This window comes from Typopeltis vanoorti, chromosome 9 (genome assembly GCF_054136105.1).
Source record: "Typopeltis vanoorti isolate ZY-2024b chromosome 9, IOZ_Tvanoo_1.0, whole genome shotgun sequence".
NCBI classification, from domain to species: domain Eukaryota; kingdom Metazoa; phylum Arthropoda; class Arachnida; order Uropygi; family Thelyphonidae; genus Typopeltis; species Typopeltis vanoorti.
Window position 1 is genome coordinate 109,267,196 of NC_143557.1, and position 27,508 is coordinate 109,294,703.

A 27,508-nucleotide genomic window follows, 5' to 3' on the forward strand; every position below is an offset into this window, starting at 1 on the left:
GTCGCTAAATGGAGAGTAGTAGTCTAGTTCCACTGCACTGAGTGGCACTAAAATCAGAGAAAGAAACAGTCTTCTGTGGACAGTCTACCCAGAGGAAGACTATCATGTGTAAATGGGACATCATATCAAGCAATACATAGTCTCTATTTAAGTTGTTAGGAGTTAGATTTGAAGGAGATACAAGATGGTTTGAGATAAAAGCAGGTGTACAACAAGGGTGCACATTATCTCCACTATCATTCATTATCTATATAGATCACATTATGAAGGTAAGTGGTTTTAAATCTGATATCGAAACTGGTGATGTTAATCTTAGCTCTTTTCTTTATGCAGATGATATATTTCTGAGTAAATCCAGTACAAGTCTACAGGACTGACTAAATTGAACAATTTAATCAGCAACAAAAAAAAAAAAAAAAAAGATATTTTTTTATTGCAAGAACAAGTAAAACATATGGAAATAGACAACAGAATTAGCAGAGCTGGTATGGTAAGAAATCAACTGAATAAATGTATATGGAATAAAAAAGAAATTAGTTAAAACACTAACTTAGCTGTATACAAGACAGTGTTCAAACCAATTTTAACTTTTGGTTCTGAGAGCTGGATTAGAAATAAATCACCCGACCAAAGACTGGAGACCTTAGATATGAGAGTTCTAAGAAAGATTAATGGAGTGAACAGATTGCATTAATGGCATCATCACATCAAAAATGAGGGTATTAGAAAAGAACTTGCCACCATTGACATTCAGGAATGTGTTAGTAGAGATAATCTCAAGTGGCATGGTCACTTAAACAGAACAGGAGAGATAAGATTAGCAAAACAAGTGTTCTCTGCTAGGTTGGCAGGGAAAAGACCCAGAGGAAGACTAAGATGTAAATGGATTGATTCAGTAAAATTGCCTTAAAAGACAGAAATATAAGATAACGTTGGAGTCTTGACGGAGATAACAGATTAATTTGGAGGAAAATTGTTGATTGGAAGTTAGTAATGGTGTAACCTTTTCATCCTGTACACCCCTGAGGGTTCATATCAAGAATTTGGTGATGACGATAAGCCTATTAAACCATTCATTTGTTGAAATTAAAAATATCGTACGTCAACAACTACTTTTTGTTTTCATTATGGGTTCACGGACAATTCATCGTGCAAACTATTCATTGCAGAAAATTGAAATGATACTGCATTGATATCGATATATGAAAAGTAAATGCAGTGCAAGATAAATTTCACAAAATATAGTTTTTTTTATGTATTTAAATTTTAATTAGATTTTCATAATATTTTTATTGTCATGTTGTACCATCATTTTATATTGTGGAATGTGTTAACAGAACTAATCTCAGGTGGTATGGTCACTTAACAGAATAGGAGAGGAAAGATTAGCAAAACAAGTGTTCTCCGCACAGGTTGGCAGGAAAAAGACCCAGAGGAAGACCAAGATATAGGTGATACAATAGAAAGTGCTTTAGAAGACAGAAATAAAGGATTTGCTAAAGTTGAAGATGTCTGACAGGTTGATTTTGGAGGAAAATTGTAGATAGGAAGTTAGTGATGATATAAATTTTTCATGTAGTACTATCATATCCTGTATATTCCTTGAAGGTACATGTCAGGAATTTGATGATCATAGCATTTTTAATTCTTATACAGTGAAAGTAATATTTTATTAATCGGCAAGTTTCCTCATTTCTGTGTCATCTTCAAAAGATATAAATATTCCTTCTTACTTAGATTCTACAGGTTCTGTTGATGGAATATTAATATTTACAAAACTGGAATCGGGTGGTTTAGAGAGAAAGGGCACAATATTTAAGAATATTTATTCTGCAAACTGTTCACTATTTTTCTGCACACTTAGACACCCATCCAGATGTGTTATATAATATACATTTTATCTGAACTAATTCAGAAGATGAGGTGTGTCAGTTATTGAATACATGTGTATTTTGAAAATGACTACTGTTCCTGCATAGGAAAGATATGTTGTAAGCTGTTATCATTTACAGTCTTAGTTTAAGATCATAGGCACACTTTTGAGTAATTGTGAGTAATCATCAAATTCCTGATATATATATATATACCCTCAAGGGATGTACAGGATATGATAGTACTGCATAAAAAACTTACACCATTACTAACTTCCTATCTCCAATTTTCCTAAAAAATCAATCTATTAATTGTATTAAAGAAAATGATAATAAAATGACATGCATGTCTCATAATGATGTAAATCAGCATATGCCAAATTGTCATCTGCAGCTGCAATTCTAGTCTACCTTTTCCTCCAGTGCTAGTATTTTCAGACAACGAAATTCATCACTCACCTAAAAACAATGGGAGAGGGTACACTATCTAGTCAGTTGTTAACGACACAATATTTCTGATTAAGTTTATTTCTCATCTCATCTTCCTTATACCTTTTTTTACCTTGCGGTGTCGAGGGTCCATTGATCATTGGACCTCACTCCGTTTACAGGATAAGGTGGTCAGCCTTATGCCCTGGTGTATCCGATGGCCTGTAGTGTTGAGTTCTCAAGGCCAGTTTGCCTGCTTTGCAGGATGAAAAACCCCAGAATAAACTGGGGAAAAATCCTGCTGTCCACGCCCAAGACTGGCTAACTTGGCTATGGCTGAGGAAGATCCTTCAGCTCCTCACGTCACCGACGGGAATCGAACCTAGGACACTCCTTTCCCCAGGCATATGGTTGCGAAGCGCATAGCCACTAGGCTAACCGCGCGGTTAAAACGTCAGATGAACTGGCGGAAAAAACCCTGCTGCCCACGTCCAAGACCGGCTAACTTGGCTATGGCTGAGGAAGATCCTCAAATTCCTCACGTCTTCGACGAGAATCGAACCTGGGACACTTCTTCCCCAGTCATATGGTTGCGAAGCGCACAAGCACTAGGCTAACCGCGCAGACTGCAGTTTATTTTTGAACGGTTTTCACAAGAGATGTAATTAATTATGTATTTCACTTTTTTGGGGGCATGCATCAATATATATATATATATATATATATTTTTCCCCCCCAGCAAAGAAGACTAAATATAAAATTTCTTAGTGTCATAAAATACTAGTATTGGAGGAAAAGGTTAATAATGATAGTATTTATGTAATTTTATAATCATCATCATCAAATTCCTGCCATGTACCCTCAAGGGGTGTACAGGATATGATAGCACATGAAAAATTTACATCATTACTAACTTCCTATCTACAATTTTCCTCCAAATTTTATAATTGTTTTCTTTAATATAATTACTCCAAAATGCACACACAATCTTAACCACGTCGCCGTCAATATGGATAAAATACATCACTCCTCTACACTTCATATCCATCATATATTTCAATGTAATAACAATGGTATTACAATTTTAACATGCGCTTCGCATCCATGGTAACCTGGACGTATATATATATAGTAACCCCCCCCCTTTTTTTTTTACACTTTTCAGAGGACCGATGGAAAAAAGTGTAAATAGCAGGAAATGTAAAAAAACATTTAAAAAAAGGCTAAAAGATGACTTATTGCTAGTATGTGAGTCTACATACTAGATTACAAAATTTAATAACTGAAAATAAATGAATTTACAATTACTTACATTTATTTATTTAAAAAATCTTTAATTCTTGACTGTTTTTGCTTTTTTTTTTTTTTTTTTTGACATAGCGCCAAATTGCTTTGTATTGAGTTCAATGCTCGACTTGTTTTTTACTATCGTGTTCAAAGTGTACACGGAGAGTCCAAGATCTTTTGCTAAATGCACACATGTTCCGTCATGTCAATCTATACGCCGCAGAATTGCCATCTTTTCTTCTACCGAAATACATTTTCTTTTTTTTTCTTCTCCATGTTACTAACATGGATAATCCACCACCACAACCTGAAAGCAACTTTCACAACTTTCAAATTCTGCAATATCAATTCGTACCGTGATTGAAAAATCATGGTATCGCTCATCACTAACGCAAGCGTGCAAGTCACCGTGATGGTGGAAACAAAACTACAGCCGAAAGCAACGCCATCTGGGAACAGAAATGTGCAGATTTCTGCAGAAATCGATTCGAAAATCAGTATTGCCACCCGAGAAAAAACACAAATCACGGGAAATAACGTCCACATCAAGTTGTTAATGGCGGGAAAACAATATATCGTAAGAATAGGATTTAAGACGGGACCAACGGAAAATTATGTAAATGGCAGGAAAACGCAAATTGCGGGAACGTAAAAACGAGGATTTACTGTATATACGTCTTGGCCATTGGATGGTCAAACTAGCTCTGCAAAAGATAGCAGAATACAAGATGTCTTTACTATGCAGGAAAAGTGCAGTGATTTTCAATATACATGTGTATTCAATAACTGAAACACATCACTTTCTGAATTAGTTCAGATAAAAAAAATATATCACACTTAGATGGATGTCTAAATGCACAAAACAGAAATATAGTGAATGGTTAGAAGAATAAATATTCTTAAATATTTTATTTCCTCTAATAACTATTCTGACTATTAATAGTTAGAATAGTTAATAGGAATATGTAAATAGTTAATTATAAATATTAGTTGGAAATAGCTTTTATCTCTAAATATTAAACGGTGTCCTTTCTGCCTAACCACCCTATCCCAGTTTTGTAAAAATTAATATTCCATTTATAGAGCCTGTAGTATTCAAGTAAGAAAGAATATTAATAATTTTATATGGAATAAAAATTTCAGAATACATATAATCAAAATAATAAATAATACATAAAATATTTCTTTTTTTATGGGAATGACGACTGTAGGATTTCAAATTTTCTTGCAAAGAATTTTCCCACGATGACTTTTCCCACAATTAATTGTACGGACACAATTATGTGTTTGCACTTGCACTTTTTTTTTTTGGCGCTATGATAGTACTACATGAAGTACTATTAGCTTGCTATCAACAATTTTCCTCCTCTTATCTGTCAGGACTAATACTGCCTGACCTGCTTCACTAACTCTTCCTCTCCCATTCTGTTAAGTGACCATACCAACTAAGATTACCTTTGCCCACACATTCCTGAACATTAACAGTGTCAAGTTGCTTCGTAATATTTTCATTTTTAATATGATTTGATTGTTGATGCCACCTGTTTCCTCTCTTAATTTTTCTTTGCACCGATATCAGTAGTGTCTAATATGATCACTGTTTCATTTCTAACCCAAAATTCCAAATCCATAAGTTATAACTGTTTGGAACAACGTCTTTTATACAGCTACTTTGGTGTTCTATTATTCAAATGATTGCCTACCACTAGAAAGCTGCAAGATTAAGGAGCTGATGCTAATTCAATTAAGTAATATTTCAACAGACTTAGCTTAGAGAAATTAATGGGCTTTTAGTTTTAACACTCAGTGCAACCTATTGCACTTTGGAGATATTAAGACTACATACTGTATTGTTGGACATGTGCTTCATGAAGTGGATGAGAGGTGATATGCAACCTGTTTAAGTTAGTGAGTGGATTTTAATGGGTGAGAGACCTTCCATCCCCAAGTTATATAAGATATGGTGAAGAGGAATGCAAAGATTGGATTTTTTAGGTGGAGAGTGATCAGCGACTGGAATACATTGAAAGCACATTCTTTAGATACAAATGAGTTTAAGATTCAACATGATATAACTATCATACATATTCTAGTGGACCTTCACCAGAATGTCAACTATGGAAATTGCTATAATAATTTGTGTAGTATAACCAGTAAACTTACCCTTTTTAGAATTTCAACACCATCAAAAACAGGCTTCATTTTTTTTGCAATTGACTCAAATGGAGTTGGTGGATTTTCTTCATCCTCTTCTTTTTCTTCTTCATCATTTAAGCCATTCAAACATTCAATTTTCAAAGTCTTCAATAACTCGTTCTGATCAAAATAGTTGTTTTCATTTGTTTCATCGTTATATGGCTTATCAGCATCCACATCAAGTTCAAAATCAACCCCACTTTGAAGATCACTGAAAAACAGAAAATTTATCAAGGAAAAGCATAAAAATATCAATTTAGATGTTTCTACAATGCAAAAAATGACAGCCAACTAACTGGTTATACCCTAGCGTCCAAAACCTAACGACGAACACTATTTCTGAAGATTACAACTGCAAATGCACATGAATCAGCTTGTGGCAATTTGTATAAATGATGATTTCAAGTAGAAAGTGGGTATACATTCAAATTTTCAAATTGCATGCATAGGGATCACGTGACAGCACTCAACAGGATAAAAGGCTGTGCTAAATGAATTGTTTGAAGGAAGCTCTTCTGGCGAAGGAATAAAGTGGCAAACTTGAATGTCTTGTAATGTCTAAGACATCATCTAGATAATTTCATGTGGGGAAGAATTATTGGAAAGATTGAAGACCACAGATCAACTGATATTGCTAGAGAGTTTGGAATCTCACATGGAATCTAGCATTGTATCCAGGTTCTGGACAGTTCTTCAAACCAACGGAATGCATTCCAGAAATTTGCTAAGAGGTTGCACTCGCTCTACCATAGAGCATGAAAATAGATTTTTGGTTATAACAACAAAATGTAATCAATGAACCATGGCAGGTCAGCTCCATTCAAGCACAGGTACATAGATATCTCAACAAACTGTGACAAGTAGGCCTGTAGTCTGCATCCCTTAATGTGTAGCTCATTGTAAAGCATGCTTTCAGTGGTGTATCCATAAAAATTGAACAAGACACCAATTGGCTAAAGTACTCTTCACAGATGAGAGAGTTGTTTTAGTCTTTCCTCTGATTCTAGACCACACTTGATTTGGCATGAAAGTGTTACTGCTTATCATTGCCAAAATGTTCTTGAAAGAGATAGATATGGTAGTGCTGGGATCATGGTGCGGGAAAGCATTATGCTTAACTTCCCCAACCAGCCATTATGTCTATAGATGTTCAGCTAAATCTGGATATGATTCTGCAACACCTATTGAATAACATAGACAAGAAGTGCAATTTGGTCTCACTATTTCATCTGCCTTGGCTGGTAGGGAGGTTAATGGATGCAATGAGCTACAAGTGCTGGAAAAAAGGGACTATGACTGGTGAACGATATTGCAATGAAGTTCTTCAATGTCATGTTCGCCTGTTCCATGGTGAAATAGACAATAAATTTATTTTTATGAATGACAGTGCCACATCACATCATACATGAGCATTGGAGATATTAATTGAATTGAGTGGCCAGAGCACTCCACAGATCTCAAACCCCCCCCCCCCCCCGAAAATATTTAGGACACAACAGGGACATGCATTGCTGCTGGAAATTCCAGAAAACAAAGCCTTATCCATGCTCTGAAGGAGGAGGAGTGAGCCAATTTGCTTTAAGAACTCCTGAATCATCTGGTGCTAAGCATAATATGATGTTGTCGAAGCTGCATTGCAGTTCAGGGTGGACACATTCCCGAAATGCAGAGAGACATTTCAGTCTCTCTACAGTTTTCTATAAGCAGCGTACATTAACACCTTAACTATGTCCTTAGGAAAATTGCCAAAAACATATTATAATTTAATTTGCACAAAATTCATAACACTATTTTTTGTGAAATATAATTTATTGGTATGCTGGCAATAAATTGATGTCCACATTTGGTCTCAAGCCATGAAAATTTTTTTCATATACAGGTAAAAATGTAGTTCGTCCTTAGCTTTTGGACACTAGCATACAAAACGAATGGTCATGCACTGGCTATCTATCTATCTCTACCGTCCATCTGTTACAGACGGGGCGGGTCTCCTCCTAATGAGGAGTCACAGTGAAATAATGCAGCTGGCACGTCACTCCTCTGCTGCATCCCTAATGGAGGTATTCATGACTGTAGTCCGTGTGTGTTTATGGGGGCCAGTTTGCCTGCTTGTGGGATGAAAACCCCAAGCTAAACTGGGGGCAAAACCCTATTACCCATGCCCAAGACCAACTAACTTGGTTATGGCTGAGGAAGATCCTTCAGCTCGTCGCACATGGAACAGGAATCGAACCTAGGACACTCCTTCCCCAGGCATATGGTTGCGAAGCGCACAGCCACTAGGCCAACTGCGTGGACATGCATTGGGTAGTTGTTGGTAATTAAGATGGATCAGTGTTTTTTTTTTTGTTTTGTTTTTTACTGTTTTACAATCTTTTTTTTAGTTCATATGCACAAAAATGTCTTGCAGATTAGCATATTATTACCATTATTGATAATGATGTCTTAAAATTCGTTATACCTGGTCTAGCCATTAATACTGTTACAATCATATTTGTAGATTTAGTGACTCAAAAACACACGTGTTGAACAGATTATTTTATTAATTACAAATAAAATAAAATTTGACGTTTCGACCTCTATATCGAGGTCATCATCAGAAGAATACAACTGCATACAGAACCAAGCTACATGCTCATGCTTTCTATACCAGTAAACTAAATCTACGTAGTTAATAAATCTTTTTTCTAGCCTGACCTCTAGTGATAGAAAAGAAAAACAAATGAAAAAAAAAAAAACATATATATATATATATATATATATATATATATACATATATATATATAAAATAAAAATAAAAAAAAATTAAAAAAAATTATATATATATATATATTATAAATAGATAAATGCAACTACAATAAACTGTTAGAGTCCTCATGTATTAATATTCTGGATAGTTACAAAATGATTTCTTTCAGTTGTTATTGAATGTTCTAAACACTTCACCAAGTCAATAGGTTGTCTTCTTGTAGTGGGAATTTTTCTAATGCTAGTTTAGGATGTTATACAGGTTGTAGATGGGTCCTCCACATTCTTGAAATGGTGAGGCCATCATTTTTGTTGAGATTTGGGTTGTGTTTGAGCATTTCACAAGACTCTTTAAATTTTCTCTCAAACCAGGTTTTGGTGTGGTGTAGGGACTTGGTATTTTTCCAGTCAATTCTATGGTATGTTTGGAGTGCATGGTCAGAAAGGCCTGTTTTACCGAAGTGGAGGTATTTAATGTGTCGTTTGTGTTCGTCTTGTCTGATTGGGATAGTTCGCCCTGTTTCCCCTATGTATGGTATGTTACATGTGCAGTGTATTTTGTATACCCCTGGGTGTGCTAGGTGTGGAAGAGGATCTTTAGAGGAACTGAGTAGGTGTCTTAGCTTATTTGGGGGTTTAAAGGTGGTTTTAATGTTGTATTTGCAAAGTGTTCTGTCTATTTTTTCAGAAATGCCTCTAACATAAGGAAGGGCAATAGCATTCTTGAAATCTTTTTTGTTCTTACTGGTGTCTTTATGGAGGATCTTGTGAATAGTTTTTTTTATTGTATCCATTTTTGATAAATGTTTGGTTGATGATTTTGTATTCTTGGTTTAGAGTCTGTTCATTTGAACAGATAGTTAGGGCTCTGTGTTTAAGGGTGCTTATGACACCTAATTTTTGTGTTGGGTGGTGGTAATAATTTTTGTGTATGTATTGGCCTGTGTGTGTAGGTTTGCGGTAAATTGAGAAGGAGAGACAGCCAGAGGGAAGACGTGTGACAAGTGTGTCTAGGAAAGGAAGAGAGTCATTTTTTTTCATTTCAATGGTGAATTGGATACGTTTGTGTTGTTTGTTTAGGTGGCTAAGGAATGTATTTAGAGCTTCGCGGCCGAGGATCTTGTGAATATGGAGGATCTTGTGAATAGTTTTTTTTATTGTATCCATTTTTGATAAATGTTTGGTTGATGATTTTGTATTCTTGGTTTAGAGTCTGTTCATTTGAACAGATAGTTAGGGCTCTGTGTTTAAGGGTGCTTATGACACCTAATTTTTGTGTTGGGTGGTGGTAAGAATTTTTGTGTATGTATTGGCCTGTGTGTGTAGGTTTGCGGTAAACTGAGAAGGAGAGACAGCCAGAGGGAAGACGTGTGACAAGTGTGTCTAGGAAAGGAAGAGAGTCATTTTTTTTCATTTCAATGGTGAATTGGATACGTTTGTGTTGTTTGTTTAGGTGGCTAAGGAATGTATTTAGAGCTTCGCGGCCGTGGGGCCAAATGGTGAAAATATCGTCGACGTATCTGAGCCAGATTTTGGGCTTTAGACATGCTGTCTCTAGAGCCCGTTGCTCAAAGTCTTCCATATAAAAGTTAGCTATTGGGGGAGAAAGTGGTGAGCCCATGGCTGTACCTTCTTTTTGAAGGTAAAAATTGTTTTGCCATACGAAATATCCGGAGCGGAGTACGTGGGCAAAAAGGGCCGTGATGTCATGTGGAAATATGTTCTGTAGGAACAAGATCGTGTCATTGATTGGGACATTGGTGAAAAGGGAAGTTATGTCAAAGCTGACTAATAAATCTTGGTCGGTGAGTGTAATGTTACTGAGGTATTAATTTTTTTGTCGTTTCTTCGGGCCATGTGTGGACGGATTTGATTAATTCAGTTGTTTTCTTTTTGTTACGTTTTGTGGGGTTGTAGTTAACCTTTTGGTAGGTGTTATGGTCCGATATTAACTGGTTCATTTTTTCTATGTATGTTGTACAGTGGAATTGCCTTTATCGGCTTTCGTTATTATAATATCCTGGTTATTTTTTAAGGATTTAAGGGCTAGATTTTTGGTTTTGTTTATGTTGGTGTTTAGTTTTTTGTTAGAATTTAGTATACACGATGTTTCCATTCGTATTTTATCAGCCAGAATGGTGGGGAGGGATCGTAAACCTCTCTCGATATGATACACGATATCAAGCTTGTTCACTGACCTCGGAGCAATGGCGTAGTTCAAACCTTTCTTTAGCAGCGAGAGTTCACCTTCGGTGAGAACGTGGTTTGATAGGTTGATAACTGAGCATTGATCCGATGGTGGTTGGTGGCTCCTAACATTGTTTGCGGGCGATTGGTTGCTCCTTGAGACGTCGGTTTGTGGTTGGCTGTTCTTTTCGTAATGGCGTCTTGATGATATTGTGCTTTTCTGTTGTTGTAGGGCTTGAAATTTCATTATTAGTATTTCTTTATTTTTCAGTAGTGAGTGCTTGGTCGAGTCGTCCGTGATCCTATCTAGAATCTCCCAAATTTCTGGAATAACGTAGTCAGATAATTCAAATTTAAGTTGCAGAACTTTGGTTTGGGTGGATGCTAGATTTTTACGTGCCTCGTGGATTTGTTCACGTAACAAGGCTTTTTCCAACCGGGCATAAATACGGAGCGCTTTGGTTGATTTAAACTTCTTCTTTAGTTTAATGCAGTTTGGAATTATGTTGCTGTCTCTACATCGTTTCAAAATTAAGCTCTAAATACATTCCTTAGCCACCTAAACAAACAACACAAACGTATCCAATTCACCATTGAAATGGAAAAAAACGACTCTCTTCCTTTCCTAGACACACTTGTCACACGTCTTCCCTCTGGCTGTCTCTCCTTCTCAGTTTACTGCAAACCTACACACACAGGCCAATACATACACAAAAATTCTTACCACCATCCAACACAAAAATTAGGTGTCATAAGCACCCTTAAACACAGAGCCCTAACTATCTGTTCAAATGAACAGACTCTAAACCAAGAATACAAAATCATCAACCAAACATTTATCAAAAATGGATACAATAAAAAACACTATTCACAAGATCCTCCATAAAGACACCAGTAAGAACAAAAAAGATTTCAAGAATGCTATTGCCATTCCTTATGTTAGAGGCATTTCTGAAAAATAGACAGAACACTTTGCAAATACAACATTAAAACCACCTTTAAACCCCCAAATAAGCTAAGACACCCACTCAGTTCCTCTAAAGATCCTCTTCCACACCTAGCACAACTAGGGGTATACAAAATACACTGCACATGTAACATACCATACATAGGGGAAACAGGGCGAACTATCCCAATCAGACAAGACGAACACAAACGACACATTAAATACCTCCACTTCGGTAAAACAGGCCTTTCTGACCATGCACTCCAAACATACCATAGAATTGACTGGAAAAATACCAAGTCCCTACACCACACCAAAACCTGGTTTGAGAGAAAATTTAAAGTCTTGTGAAATGCTCAAACACAACCCAAATCTCAACAAAAATGATGGCCTCACCATTTCAAGAATGTGGAGGACCCATCTACAACCTGTATAACATCCTAAACTAGCATTAGAAAAATTCCCACTACAAGAAGACAACCTGGTGACTTGAAGTGTTTAGAACATTCAATAGCAACTGAAAGAAATCATTTTGTAACTATCCAGAATATTAATACATGAGGACTCTAACAGTTTATTGTAGTTGCATTTATCTATTTATAATATATATATATATATATATATATATATATATATATATATAATTTTTTTTAATTTATTTTTTTTTTATTTTTATTTTATATATATATATATATATGTTTTTTTTTTCATTTGTTTTTCTTTTCTATCACTAGAGGTCAGGCTAGAAAAAAGATTTATTAACTAAGTAGATTTAGTTTACTGGTATAGAAAGCATGAGCATGTAGCTTGGTTCTGTATACAGTTGTATTCTTCCGATGATGACATCGATATAGAGGTCGAAACGTCAAGTTTTATTTTATTTGTAATTAATAAAATAATCTGTTCAACACGTGTGTTTTTGAGTCCCTAAATCTACAAATATGAGTGCTGATCACCGTGTAACCCTAAAAGAAAGAATACTGTTACAAACTGATCAATGTATAAACCTTTATAAGTAAATCATTTACAACTTTCAGCACATATAAACCACATGTATAACATGCATATGGCAACATTCAATGTTCAAAATATCCCTCTTTTGCTTTCATGCATGCCTGAAGTCTGTGAAGTCACCAGTGGCAGCCTGTACATAAGCACTGCGACACCCCCAAGGAAAAAATGAAATTTTGTTTGCGTTTATAAATAATAACAATGCTTATATTATATAAATGCAATACAACATGTTAAAGGTTACAGTTTATGTTTCGACATTGAGTGAATAATTGAAATTGTTCAATTAACGATTTAGATTACGAAACAAATGAACTGCGATCTAACACAGTGTCGGAATTATGACGTTCGGCCAATTGCAGCTAGACTCACCAATATTTGTTTGCACTTGTCACCGTACGTAGCAAGTAAACCTGACACTGCTCCACGAGCAGTGTCGCTACAGATAAATTGTATGCTTGTGTGTGTTATTTCTGTGAGATATGAAACTTTTATTATTGGTGTGTGTTCGTGGTGAGGGTGAAATATTTTTAATAACGCAATTTTTTAATATGTAAATTTATTTATTAATAAATTGGTTACTGATTAGGAAAAAAAGAATTATTGTTATTTTATTTTGTATATGCAGCACCCCTACTTAAAATTTTCACCAGCTGCCACTGGAAGTCACATATCAATGGTGGCATACACAACATCCAACAGAAACGCTGCTACTGCTCACTTCAAATCCACCACCATGCTGGGGTGTCATTTCTTGCAGACTACTTTCTCAAGCTCTGACCACAGCCTGAAGTTCAATGGATTCAGATTAGGTTTTTATGGCCAATCAGATGATATGTGGTTAGGTACATTTCTCTCCAACTACTGTTGTGTTGTCTTCATCTGTGTGCACAGGCTGAGTCCTGTTGGAAGGTCCACTGCCTACCGTTATCCAAGGTGTTGTTCAGGGGCCATATCACAAGTTCCAGCAGAGTGTCTTGATAAACTTTGGCTGAAGTTTTGACCCCTTTCTTGCAGAAAGGTAACTTCCATATCCCTGATACATCACTGACACGAGGTGATGACCTCTCTTAATCCTTGATACTATGACATATGCTGTGCGATCATCCAGGGCACACTGGCAGTTAAACAACTCTTCAATGGTGAAAATCTTCTCATCTGTGTCTGTTGTTTGTACTGCTTTAGAAGTGCCTTTGATTTTATCACTTTCTGCTGAATAAGTTGTGGTATTAGAAAATGTCCAGAATGACAATTGACATTAACTCCCAGGTCATTAAGTTAGTGTGACATCTTTGTCAGCAAAACATTCTCTCGCAACATCACTTTCTGCATTCTCATGGGATTATAACAGAGGTGTGCTTTCACGCCCCTCATAAGCTGTTGCATCCTAATACTGCATGGTTGACCTGTTCTTTGGCAGTTAGATACGTCTTCTGTGTCATTATAATGGTTAATATAGTACGCCCACAGATACAAGACCCTTCGACACTTCTGCGTATGTCAAACGAAGGAGAATCCATTCCGATAATAGGGTAATCAATCCGTATTGTGGGATGAGTGTTTATTAGTACAGGTCGGAAAATTAACTCCTCTTTTATTATCGTTTTGCGTCATGTGCAAAAATAACTCGACAGCAAAGGTCTGAAAGTGACTTCCGACTGTGCGAAAGTTTGTAATAACATTCGTCGTCATGGATGAAACGGATAGTGTAATTTTACTGAATGATGATCATGTTCTAAAAGTTGAAATGGTGCAAATAGATTGGTTTTAGTTTGAAACGTGAATCATATATAACTTACATAAAAGACATTTGTTCAGTTCGCAAAACAGATGTTTATCTGGACTATCTACATAATGAAAAAATGAATCAAGTCACACACACAAGCACACATGTTAAGTGCTTTAAAAGGGTAAACTTTGCTCAATTAATGATTTGTATCTGTTGGCAATCTGCGCTTTGAGTCTCTTGTTACAGTCTTTTATATTCGTCAAGTTAGGTAATTCATTCTCTTTGTTCTTCTGTTTGACATTTCATGTATTTTCTTTGATTGCTGATAATTATGGAATAAGATTTTATTTCTGGAATTTCGGACTTTGTGTAATATACTGATTAATGACAATACCAATTATTGTATTATAATAATGTAAAATAATAATAGAATAATATCTATTATTGTAGAAAAATAGAAATTAACGTGAATGAATCCAAATAGAATACCAAATAAAAACAGTGGGTTGATACAGTAGAGATCTGGTCAATCGAGTAATTTATTAATGTGCTCTCAGGAAAACACGCTGTCATATAGAATCCGATGTGGGGAGGACCCATTGTTTGTTTAGGGTGGAAATACGTGCAATTTTTAGGTTTAAGACCAACGCAAAAAATTAAATAAACGAATTGGTTTCAAAGGTTCTGCGTGACCCCTCAAATAGCATTTCGGATCGCGTAAGAAACTTAAGAAAAAGATATAAAAATAGAAAACAAAATCCTAAGTCTTCTGTTTCCGAAATTTCATACTCATTTATTTCTTCGTTTGCTAGAGATTCGACAGAGTGAAATATTTTATCTTCATTCGAAGAAACCGTTACTGTGTTCAGATGGTACTGAAATATTTCATAATTTTCATATAAACAAGAATACATTTCTATATAGCCATACTTCACAAAATCTCTAGGGAAAAAACGAATTCCTTCATATATTGTTAATAATGATGACACACCCTTTTTCATTGCAGTTGGAGAAGATATATAAGATTTATTCAGTGAGAAAAAAAAATAAAGAGTAACAATTTGGAGTATTATGGATTGATTTATCTGTTCCCAAACTATAAGAGATTATGACATGTTCTACGTCGTATTGATTTCACTGCTTTTTATTGCTCTAACTTCATACAAACATGACGATTTTAACGGATACTAGAAAACTAATTTTTACATTATCCAATTTTACATAAGAAAAAAACGAATGTATTAGTTAGTTACATCTCCCCTAGAAGACTTTCCTTTAAGTGCACAGATTTATTGCAAATGACAATTCTATTTTTTTTACTGGTAAATATAATAATTAATTGGCAACCAAGAATTCTTTTGTTATATATTCTATTTAGTGTCAATTTAAGGCTATCTGCATCCAGTCTATTTTTCCGATTCCGTCATTTACTGTACTTTATTTTACGATGCCGTTATGCTGTTTTGCAGTCTCAGCGAGTTTTAAGGGTTCTAGTTCAGTATGCAGATACAGTGACATGCGGAAATTGTCTGCCAGATTTACAAGTTATGATGGCTGCTGTATAGCTGTTTGGAGGACCAATATATTTATGCAGTGAATACACAATAAGCTGATTATTTTCGGCTATCTCTCCTCGTGTATACGACTGTAGAGATGGGGGTTATGTTATATATGCTGATAGATCTAGATAGTGTGAGGTGTTATTTATGTTTATAATTTATATTATGTCACCTATTATTATCAGATATTCTGAAGCGAATTCTTCTGAGGTAGAAAGCACCAGTTTATATAATGAAAGAAAAATTTTGGTGCTTAAATTTGAAGGTCTGTAGATGGCGTTTAATATCAAGGAGTTCTCTTATTTTATAATGTTTACTTCCATGCATACATTTTAAATTATTCGAATTTATGATTTTTATCTGTTACTTCTAATTTATACTCACTAAATATTATTATACCACCCCACTCATTTAGTTTATCTAGGGCGTTTGTGTTGTTGAAGGTTTGGCATTTGGTAAATGTTTTCCTCTTCGTTTGTTGTGGACACTTCAGTCAATGCTAAAATATCTATGTTGTCTATATCTTCCCTCGAATAAGTTTGCAGAGTCATCCAGCATATTTAAATGATTCTGATATTGATGTGGAGAATGGATAATCCTCGTTATCTAGTTTAGAAGGTTGTAGCTATCATATTCCGAGGTAATTATATCTGTTTGGGGGTCTGCCCTCATGTGGGTTGGTATGGTTTTCTCCTTCATTGACTCATAAGTGTTCTTTTTAATGTGGTTTCCTGTTCAGATCTTCAGGGATTTTATTTGGATTGGCTCTGCATCTTGTGTCTTTTAAAGTATATTTTTCTGTCTCTTATCCATATAAAGTTTGTTTTTACTTTGCTTGTGTGGTAGAGTACTTTCTAATAATATGATGTTATGTACTCTTACAGGGAAGGGGAGTATGGTCATGAGTTCAATTGAAATCATTAGCTACTGTGTTTTTTAATCGTACTAGCGTTTGTTGTGACTGTTAATGAGTAGCATTATGACAAGGAGAGAGATTGCGAAGAACCTTCTCTTTTTCTTTTATGGTTCTTTTTTGAACTGTTTGGATATATTTCCTCCAATGGGAGAGCCAATGGTTAAGTGCGTCAAATGCTTGGTTAATTCAAGACATATGAGAAGAACAAATTTGTTTTTTTTTTATCAAGAGCGTTATGTGGATCATTTGTAATATTCTAAAATAACATGGTTGTGCTTTACATTTCCTGGAAATGGTACTACTTTTGGGAGATGTTACACTTCTGTAATAGTGCATATATTATAATGCTTAATGTATAACATAAAGTGAGTTATACATTATGTTAATTACAAGTATTTTATGTAATTTAATTGCTCATGTAAAATCGACTAGAGATGTCAGGCAAATTAGCTATAGGTCTGTAGTTCTGAAAGTCATTTTTTTCCTTAATTGTAAATAGGTGTGATTGTCACGGTGTTTACTTGTTTGGGAATAGCGTCAGAGTCGATTATAATATTCAAAACGTTCAGAAATACATGATTTAGTTGTATAAAACATGTCATTAGTTCTTTCAGTTCCAATTTCCATAAGGGAGAAATATACCTGGTTTTCTGTTCCTGTTCAGTTAGTAGTTTTTTTTTTATTGTGACTAATGTGAAAATTGTCTTTTTTCAGATGTCTGAGATTACTGGTGAAGGAGTAGTTAAATGATTGTGCGAGTTGCGTTTTAATTTTTCTCTTGACCGAAGTTCTTGGTGATGATATCTTGTGAATTTTTCGTTTTTCGGCTTAATGGTTCCCTAAAAATAGACAGTGTTTGTTTCATGCTAGAACAGAATTCTACGCATTTCTGAAGGTCTTTATGCGTTTCTAATGTTAGTGGGTTTATTTTGTTTTAAAGAATGTTTTAGGTGAGTGTTATTCACTTTCCTCTATAGCGTATCTTTTATTGCAAACTGTTGTGGATGTTCTCATTTATCCATGGATTATTTAGTGGTTGTATACTTTTATTGTGAAAGACATTAATCTTCTTCTAGATTATTGGACGTTTGTATGAGATGCTTGTTCTGCAAGTCCCATCTTCTTAAGCTTAAGGAACTGCATGTAATGCAGTAGTACCTTAACTATTTTTTCAGAGGATAATAGTGTTGATTTAGATTTATGTAATCGTTTTTGTCAATAATGATTAGGATATGATACGCACTAATATGTTATCCTATGATAAACCCATCCCATTTGAAATTCCTTAAGGTCTCTTCATATCTATATATACACTTAATTGTAAGTATATATATTAGCCTTATATAGCACTATAGGCTAGATGATACAAGAAAAATATGCTTATTGAAATATTTTATTCTGAAAGTTAAATATGTGGGTGAAAGGATAAATCGCTGTGATTTGAACACGTGCAGAAATAGAGGGGTCGTAAGTAGGTTAATAACGGATATTACATGTATTAAAACTAGTGAGCACTTACTCTTCTTACTGCTGACTCCATGGAAACAACACACATTGCATGTGAACCAAACTATCCAATATACATGCAACACCTATAGCATTTTCCACTGAAATAATTCACTGTCAACGCACACGCAGTTGTCCAGTGATGGCGAACCTTTTTACCCAGGTATGTCAAACATCTTTTTTTTTTTAAATATTAACGTTGTTGATGGGCCACATGCATACATGCATTATAAATTTAACTACATAATAATAGATGGTGACTTATACATATCATATTAGGTTATTTATTTAATAGGACATCGATATAAAATCTATGAATCCATATTATACAATTAATTTAATAAAGTGAAATTACAAACTTACATTATATTTAATGACTTTTCTGTTGCTGAATACTGGTAGAAAGTTGCTTTATAGAAGGGCTATAGTGTGTACATTTTAATGCTCCACAGGCAGCGCTCAAATCATTGCTCAATCTATTTCTCTCAATCCCTTTCGATTTGATATTGTTTAATGCAGAAAATAGAGTTTCACAAGAGTATGTAGAAGAGAAAATTGTTAGAAAAGCTTTAGAAAAGATTTTAAGAGCATGAAAGTTTTCGGGAAGGCTATTCCACAAGCTTAGAATTTCACAGTCTGAATTTTTACACGTGGTATCATGCAGACGTTACTGCTCAAGTTCTTTTAATTCATATCTAAGAGCAATAAACTTATCTATTCTAGGAAACAAGTGGTCACAATCAAGGTCAATGCAATGCGACGCAGCCCAGCATGCCTGTATTGTGTGTTGTCGCATTTATGAGATGTGATACAGCCTGCTAGGGCGAGTGTGTGCTTAGCTTTACATTGAATTGAATACGAGACCGATGATACTCAACTCTAACCAAGGTGTTCCGTTAAAATTCAGGATTTGTGAAGTGTTCCGTCGCAGGAAAAGTTTGGGAAATGCTGCTCTAGAATATGGGTGAGAAAAAGAAGAAAAAAATTGACTTATCCAGAGAAGCATATGATGAAATTACCCACAAGAATAGAAAAATAAGACTGGTCACACCAAGAATGATAAACATCATCAAGCAGAAAAATTTTGGGGATTTAAAAAAAACTTTGAAATGAAAATAGGTATGACAAACTGAATCAAATATGAATATGATATAAAAAACTGAAGATACAGATATATGCAGATGTAGTAGAATTATTTAATAAGTACTTTGCCAGCGTAAATGATACTGTGCAACATCAATAAAGGAAGCAAATACTGGAAGGATTAGAAGTGAAAGAACAGACAGTGGTGAGAATGGATAACATGTAATAAGTCATCCATTTCCTATTTTTGGCTGTGTGTTTGACCTGGTTATATAATAAGACTTGCAATAAGAAATGTCACAGAGAATGAAAAAATATAACAGTGCCACTGCACAAAAATAGCACTAGGACAATGTTTCCAATTACAGATCAGTTTGTATACAATCCACTTTTTTCCCTCGTTTTACTGAAAAGGGATGTCAGACAGCTGCTGCTCTTGTTTTAACAGGCCCAACAGAAAGAAGAGTATGCCAGTTCGATAGAGTTGAAACAATGCAAATATGAAGGAGGATGAAATGAGCATAAGAGAAGGATTATCTATGAGCCAAATTGTTCTCTGGATAGCATCTAGAATTTTAAGGTTTTAGATATACCATTATTCCTAAAGATCAACAGATCTGGGATTTGTATAGGTTGAGTAGCTGGGTGGGTTAAAATAGCATCATGAACATATCTTTAGAGGTAAAGATAAATGTCAGAGAGAGAGAGAAAGATCTTATCCTGTCTGGTGATTGTGTATTACTGATGGTAAGGGAAAGTGAGCTGAGATCTCTTTGGCAAGAAAAAAGACAGGATTGTATTTTTGCAGCACTGAAGATGACCAGGTTATCCTTGCCCAATGAAGGATGGTATGGGGATCAGTGTTTAAGGCATTGGTTGCAAATGATCTTGAAACTTGGGATGTCTGAGAACTATCAAAAGAGTAGGCCAAATGGAATGTACTTTGTGGCAATTGGGAGTAGGTCATTTATGTATAGGAGAAAGAGGGTAGGTAATAGAACAGACTCCTAAGGGACTCTTCTGCTGGTGACAAAACTCAAAGAGAAGGTGCTGTCCATCACAACATACAGTGAATAACTAGAAAGAGAATGCTGATTATCCAATTAAAGTGTGGCTGGTAGACTGAACAAAGGTAGTTTACTAAGCAGGACTCATGCCAAACTCAATGAAAAGGGCAGGAAATGTCAAGGACAACAGCACATTTCTCTGAAATTATCCATGGCAAGTGCCTAGCGTGGATGATGTAGGATCTAGATTGGTGGATTTACACAGACAATTCACAATGGCGGGCTTCTAGGTAGTGGAGAAGTTGACTATTGATAACTTTCTCCATTGTTTTAGAGAGGACTGGGGTGATATCAACTGGTTAATAGTTGGACAGTAAGCTTTTAACTCCTTTTTTTTGGAATAAACTGGATATAGGTTTGCTTCTATGTGTTGGGATAAGTGCCAGTTGAGTATAGAAGATTGAAGAGAATAGAGAACTGGTGTTAGCTCTGGAGAACAATGCTTCAGTATAACCGGAGAGATGTAATTGGGATTGGAAGACTTGAGCGTCAAAGTTATTTAGTGCTCTTCTTATGTCTTTTCATTGAAAATCCACAGGAGGCATACAGTGCTCAGTTACTGGCATGGTAGGATGTTTGCCTTATCTATGCAGGAGTTAGAAGAAAGAGTGATGGCAGGAGGTCAGCTATCTTTTGGTGCTGTAACATTGGATGAGAGATAGATGGAAGTGTCAGTAAGCATAAATTGTGTCTGCTGGTCTTTGAAAAGGATCAGGGGACTGCCATGTTTGGAGTTTTCTGCTACAGGTCTTTATGAAGGTGGATTTTCCTAAATATACTGAGGTAAATAACATTATCTTCATAATGAAAAGTGCTGTGTTGAATATTTCCATTTCTGATATGAGGTTCATGTGCCACTTTCCTTATGCAATCCATACAGATGAATAACAATTCTTGTCTTACACCTGATTTTACATCAAAGATATTTTTGTATCTTTGCAAACTCACTAGCTAAATCAATGTCCAATAATATGTTTATATTTTTTCTAATTTCAGCAACACAAATATAAATGATATACAACACTATTTACAGGCACCCAAGATTTTATCACTATTTCAAAATTATTATCATTACATGACACTTCCAAAAAAAGTCCAGGACTCACTGCAGGGAGGGCACTCTTTTCCACTATACACAACTCACGATCTCACTTAATTCTCCACCTGCTATCACAATCATCAACAGTATTTTTTTGCCTGTAAATTACATGTGCTCTCATGGCTGATTTACCCGTATACAAGATGAAAAGTCCAAGTTTCAAGAAGAATATATGAAAATCAGCTAACATCTCTGTAATGCAATTGGAAGAACAATAGGAAAATGTGCCCCTTTGACTGGAAGACTTGAGTTTGATTCTCATTGCAACAAGAGGAATCTTTTATTAGATCAGTTAACTTACTCAATTATTCAATTGAGTAAGTTAACTGATCTAATGCAGAAATAACAGGGTTTTTAAACCTATATACAGACAAATCACCTTTAAGAACACAATTTACAAACAAAAAATTACTGTTAGTAGTGGTAGGAGTAGTTGGAGGATTGATTAAGTAGGGGAAGACTGTGGGTTGTGTATAGTGGAGTAGAGTGCCCCCCCCCCCCTCCTGCAATGAGTCCTTGGACTACTTGGAAGTCATGTAATAATATTCTTCCTCAATAAACTTCTATGGCATAGGATGTGCTTATAGGTCCTTTCACTTCTCATCTATGGGATCAATACAATAATAATATCTTAAGTGGCTTGAGACAAGAACTGCTAAGGACTTAGGAGCAATTGTGGACAGAGTTGAAGTTTCTGGGTATATTGCAAAAGTTGATAAAATAGCTCAAAGGATTACCTGGATGTTAAGAAACATTAACAAGTAAGAGCCATATAAAGGGGGTTATTATCCCTCTTTATAAGGCTCTTGGAAAAAAGCACTGGTCATCCCAATCTATAAAAAAGGAAATAAAGACAATTGCAATAATTATAGGGGAATTAGCCTGCTGAATACAGGATATAAAATATATACAGGAATATTAAAAGAGAAACTAAGCAACATCGTAGAAAACAAATTACTAGAAGAACAAAATGGCTTCCGAAAAGGCCGATCCTGCATAGATCCAATTTTTACTTTAAAATTATTAATAGAAAAGAGAAGAGAATTTCAAAAAGAAACACATGTGGCGTTTATTGATTATGAAAAAGCTTTTGACAAAATTAGTAGACAAAAATTGTTTAAAATATTAACCAATTTTTACAATCTATTCAAGAAATATATACAGGAAATAAAATAGCAGTTAAATTAGAACACACCTCAGAATGGAAAGATATATCAAGAGGAGTACGACAAGGATGTACCCGCTCACCTCTGCTTTTCAATATATATATATATAAATGAAATATTAACAATCTGGAAACAGCATAACCCATTTGGTATACAAATGACCCCGCAAATGAAGATAGATACACTACTATTTGCAGATGATCAAATAGTATTAGCTACATCAGAAGATGACTTACAAAGATCATTAAAATCATTAAATGATATCTCAAAGCAATATAATATGACAATATCCAAAGAAAAAACAAAAATAATGGCATTCAAAGGAGAAAACCCAATAAGAAGTAAAATAGTGACAGATAATAAAATACTAGAACAAGTAATCACTTTCAGATACTTGGGATGTGATCTATCATACGAAGAAGAAAAAGACATAGACACTAAAATATCAAACTTTGTCAAAGTAAATGGCATAATAAATAATATATTTAAGCCATCCCTGGTACAAAAACACACTAGAATCAGACTATATAATGTCTTGTCAAAACCAACTCTACTATATGGAAGCGAAACATGGACCATGAAAAGGAAAGATGAAAAACGAATTCAAACTGCAGAAATGAAGTTCCTCAGAAAAACAGCTGGATATACCAACTGGGACCACAAAACAAATGAAGAAATCTTACAATCCCTAAAAATAAAACCAATTAATTACTACATAAGACAGTATAAACAAAATGGCTAGAACATTTAAATCGAATGGGCAACAACAGACTACCAAAATTATTATACAGATACAAAATAAGTAGAAAAGAAGAATCGGAAGACCAAGAAAGAGATGGCATGAGACCGGAACAAGCCACATGGCCTATATTCCATGTTAGGAAGAAGAAGAAGATGATAAGGCTATGATTCAACTGCACTTATGTTCCACCCTGTGTAAATGAGGTGCCAATAAACAAGTACCTTTATTTCTTCAATAACCTCTATTCCTATTTCTACCGATATCACACTTCCAATTTTCTCAATTTTACAGTTTACAGAGATCCCAAACTTCAAGATTTTTGTTTGTTTTTTTTTCAAGTTTTTTTTCTTTCTTTCTCCTTAACCACTTGCCCCCACACATAACACTACTGTGCTATAAGTTTTGACCTTTCATGTGTGTGATCAGCATAAAATAACATCCCCAAACCTTTCTAAAGAAGCTATTCACCCTTCCTTACACATATCCAGAATACCAGAGAATATTATATTTTTTCATTCACTGATATTTACTGTTCACCTAAAATAGCTTTGCTTTTTTAATTTAATAAAGACAAAAATTAATTTTATCAAAACTGCAAGACCAAGAAGGATTTTTTCTCCTCCTTTACTATTCACAATGGGCTTTTCTGGACTTGCATACATATGGCAAAATCTTTCTCTAGTTATATCTGCATCATACAAGATTAGATGAAAATTTATTTCCTTCCATCAGAAGCCACTATTTTCACTTCTGTTTCTGTGCACTAAACATATATTTTGGAAATTATATTGTGCAATGCTTCCAGAGGCAAGGCACAAATATTAAATTAAAGATATCAAGAAATTATATGCTTATTTAATCCTTTATACAAGTGTACAATGTTCAAACAAAGTGAGGTCTCATCAGTGGGAGCCAGACCTACTGATGAGAACCTCAATAAAGGTTGAAACTGATCTGGGTAGTGGCCCTTCCCATAATGCACAGCATTATACACACCTGAAAGGATGTGCGATTTCCATGAAGTTGCTAGCTTCTATATACGAGGTAGGTTCCAAACGTTTCTGGCATGATATACAAAATTTGCACCAATTATAAAATACTGTTTGTGACAGATAGCACAAACTATGGGGGAGCTTAGTGTACCAGTTTCAACTCTCTACCTGCATCATTCAGTTGGAGGCACTTGTTTGACTAACACATGGCATGCTAAGTGACTAATGCTAAAAATTAAGTACCACACTGTGAGAAAGTTTTTCACCAAAGAAGGGCTTTCTCCAAGTGCTATCAAACAGCGATTGGATGGTTTATGGGAAGCTTCTCCTTAATATTCTACTGTGAAGGAATGGGCTAAACAGTTTTGCCTAGGAAGTGATGAATGAGGAAAATGTCTCTCTTGTTGAGGAGGAACTGCTCAATGGCAGATGGCTGAAGCGCAAAGCTTCACATGACGAAGGTTAGCGCAAGGTGGGTGCCCTGACTTCTCTTAAATTCAGAAGGAGCATCACGGAACCTGTTCCCATAAGTTTTTTAAAGGTTTGCCGAGGGAATCAAAGAGAAATGCTGGAATCCATTGTCACCGGGGATGAAATCATGATCCTCTTTCCAAAAGGGAATCCACAGAGTGGCACAAACCAGGCGAAACACCGCCAAAAGCCAAGGTAACCCAATCCACCAAGATCATGGCAACAATCTTTTGGGATTTCTGGGGAATTCTCTTCATTGACTTCAAGGAAAGGAATACCACCGTGAATGCAGAATATTATGCTTCACTCCTGCACAAACTGCGCGACGCCATAAAGGAGAAGAGACGAGGAATGCTGAGTCATGGTGTTCACAAAATGCTTCAGTCCATACAGCTATTGTTGCAAAGGCTGTAGTGAAAGACTGGCTTCCAGGAGATTGAACCCACACTACAGTCCCAGTGACTACTACCTCTTCTCAAATTGAAGAAAGACCTTTGAGGAAGAAAATTTGCAGATGACAATGAGGTGAAGGATGCAGTTTTAGACCATTTTGCAGACAAAAGTACAGACATAGATGTGTTGAAAAGTGACACAGTTGTTTTCTTTCTATCATCTCTAAAAGTTAGTCAGGACAGAAACTATGGAACTACCCTTGTACAGTACTTAGTTGTGAAGATATTTCATGTGCAAACTTTGTTTGCTTACACTCTGATAAAGGATTAAACAAGAATTAAAATTCTTGCCATCTTTAATTTACAATCAAGTGATAAAACTTTCCAACAAGGCACAAATATGTTCTCATATATCTGTTGTTTATGCAGTGTTCTTCTTTCATAATAATGAAGTGGTACATGAGATTAATGATAAATACATGAAATTCAACTTAATTACTTCAATAACATAATGCACTCACTGTTCTAACAGAGTAAGATCAGTGAATCTAACACAGGAATATAAAAACTGAGTTGATGAATACCAGCAACCAATATTAACCTAACAATTTCACAATGTGCTTGGCATAGTTAACATTACCTTTAATTAGAGTTGGAGATAAACAGATGTTGATTTTCACCACCTTCAGAAAAAATAACAATCATCAGCTAAGCAGGAAGCATGTAATGTCAATTTAATGAACTCTCTTTTTGTATTTTTTTTTACATTTTAATAATGTTTCACTGTTAATCAGTGAATTTACAGATTCCCACCTACAATGGTATGTGGCATGCACCCACAGATTTCTGGGGAAAAAATACTGTTACTTTACATTATATTTTAAAGCTAAATTACTATAATACTGTAATAGTGGTAAATCACAAAATAATATTAAATTTAAAGATTATTTCACATTCTGTAAGTATTGTATACAAATTATCCGTATACAATAATTACTGATCTTAATCCAACTATACATATCAGTGCAGTAGAATTAAAAATTATTTTTCGAGTTGTATACCTGAAAATTCGCCATTATTTCAAACAACTTGATCTGTTCTGATTTGGCTATTATATACAAATTTATTCATTTCATTTATTCTAGAATAGAGTATAACACGACTAAATCTACAACACTGATAATGGTATGCATTCTGATACTGTTCATATCACAACTAAAATTGCCTATAACCAGAAAAACATGTAGTTTGGGGTATTTTCAATCGTGATAATCTGGAAGGCAGCATGCTACAGGGGACAAAATTGAAACATAATTAGACATTATTTTAACTATTACTAATTTCATATCATCTCTTAGAAGGAATGTTAAAGTATTTTTTCATTCCACTGGAAGGGAAATGAATGAACGAAAAAATCGTCGGGAAACTTTGTATAAAGCACATGGTCCAAAACCGAAGTACTATACACACATATGCAACACGAACCATGTTAAAAATAAATGATCTCACCTTAAACGTAACCCATTCTTTAAAGAGAACCTTGTTTCTTCCAAGTTTTCTGTATCTAATTCATCTACTAAAGAATTAGATGAGTTACCGTTGCTTTCTTCTATACTATCCATTTTCTAATACAGTATACATACACATCGACCAAACCAAATATGACCGCCAATCCTGCCTAATGGAAGTAATCCCCACAAGAGAGCATTATTGTTCCCATTTTTAACATGAGTCCCTATATCCAAAGTAAATATGAACAGAGATTTGTTTAGATTAGTGTTAAAATAATTCCCTACTCAATTCTGCAAAAAGCACTATCCATTATCGCCAATTTATGACTTACAATTACATAATATTGTAATACGGAATGTTTGAAAATATGAAATAAATGTAGCGATTTTTATCTTCCATCAATGGACCATACTAAATAAATAAAATAAACAAAATAAATCACAGAAATAATACCAAACTGAAAAGTTTGGTTATCTGTGGTACAATAAAGTGCATATTGAATGTAAGGGGTACAGTATTTTCAGGCAGGACAGAGATGACAGAATGGGGGAAGGGGTTTTATTAATGATAGACGAAGCATTAACGCAAAAAAGATAGAT

General features: G+C 34.9%; 1 protein-coding gene across 1 annotated transcript in view; it reads right to left on the reverse strand.

Annotated features, from left to right (window-relative positions):
- LOC150103414 (inactive peptidyl-prolyl cis-trans isomerase FKBP6-like) overlaps window positions 1-27,072 on the reverse strand; it is a 41,500-nt gene extending 14,428 nt beyond the window's left edge. Inside the window, exons 1-2 of the mRNA XM_090397789.1 lie at window positions 26,907-27,072; window positions 5,751-5,994 (exon numbers count right to left, since the gene is read on the reverse strand). Of these exons, the coding sequence (XP_090253915.1) occupies window positions 5,751-5,994; window positions 26,907-27,019 (357 nt within the window). The 5' untranslated portion in view covers window positions 27,020-27,072. The remainder of the gene's footprint in view (window positions 1-5,750; window positions 5,995-26,906) is intronic.
- Window positions 27,073-27,508: the final 436 nt, after the last annotated feature.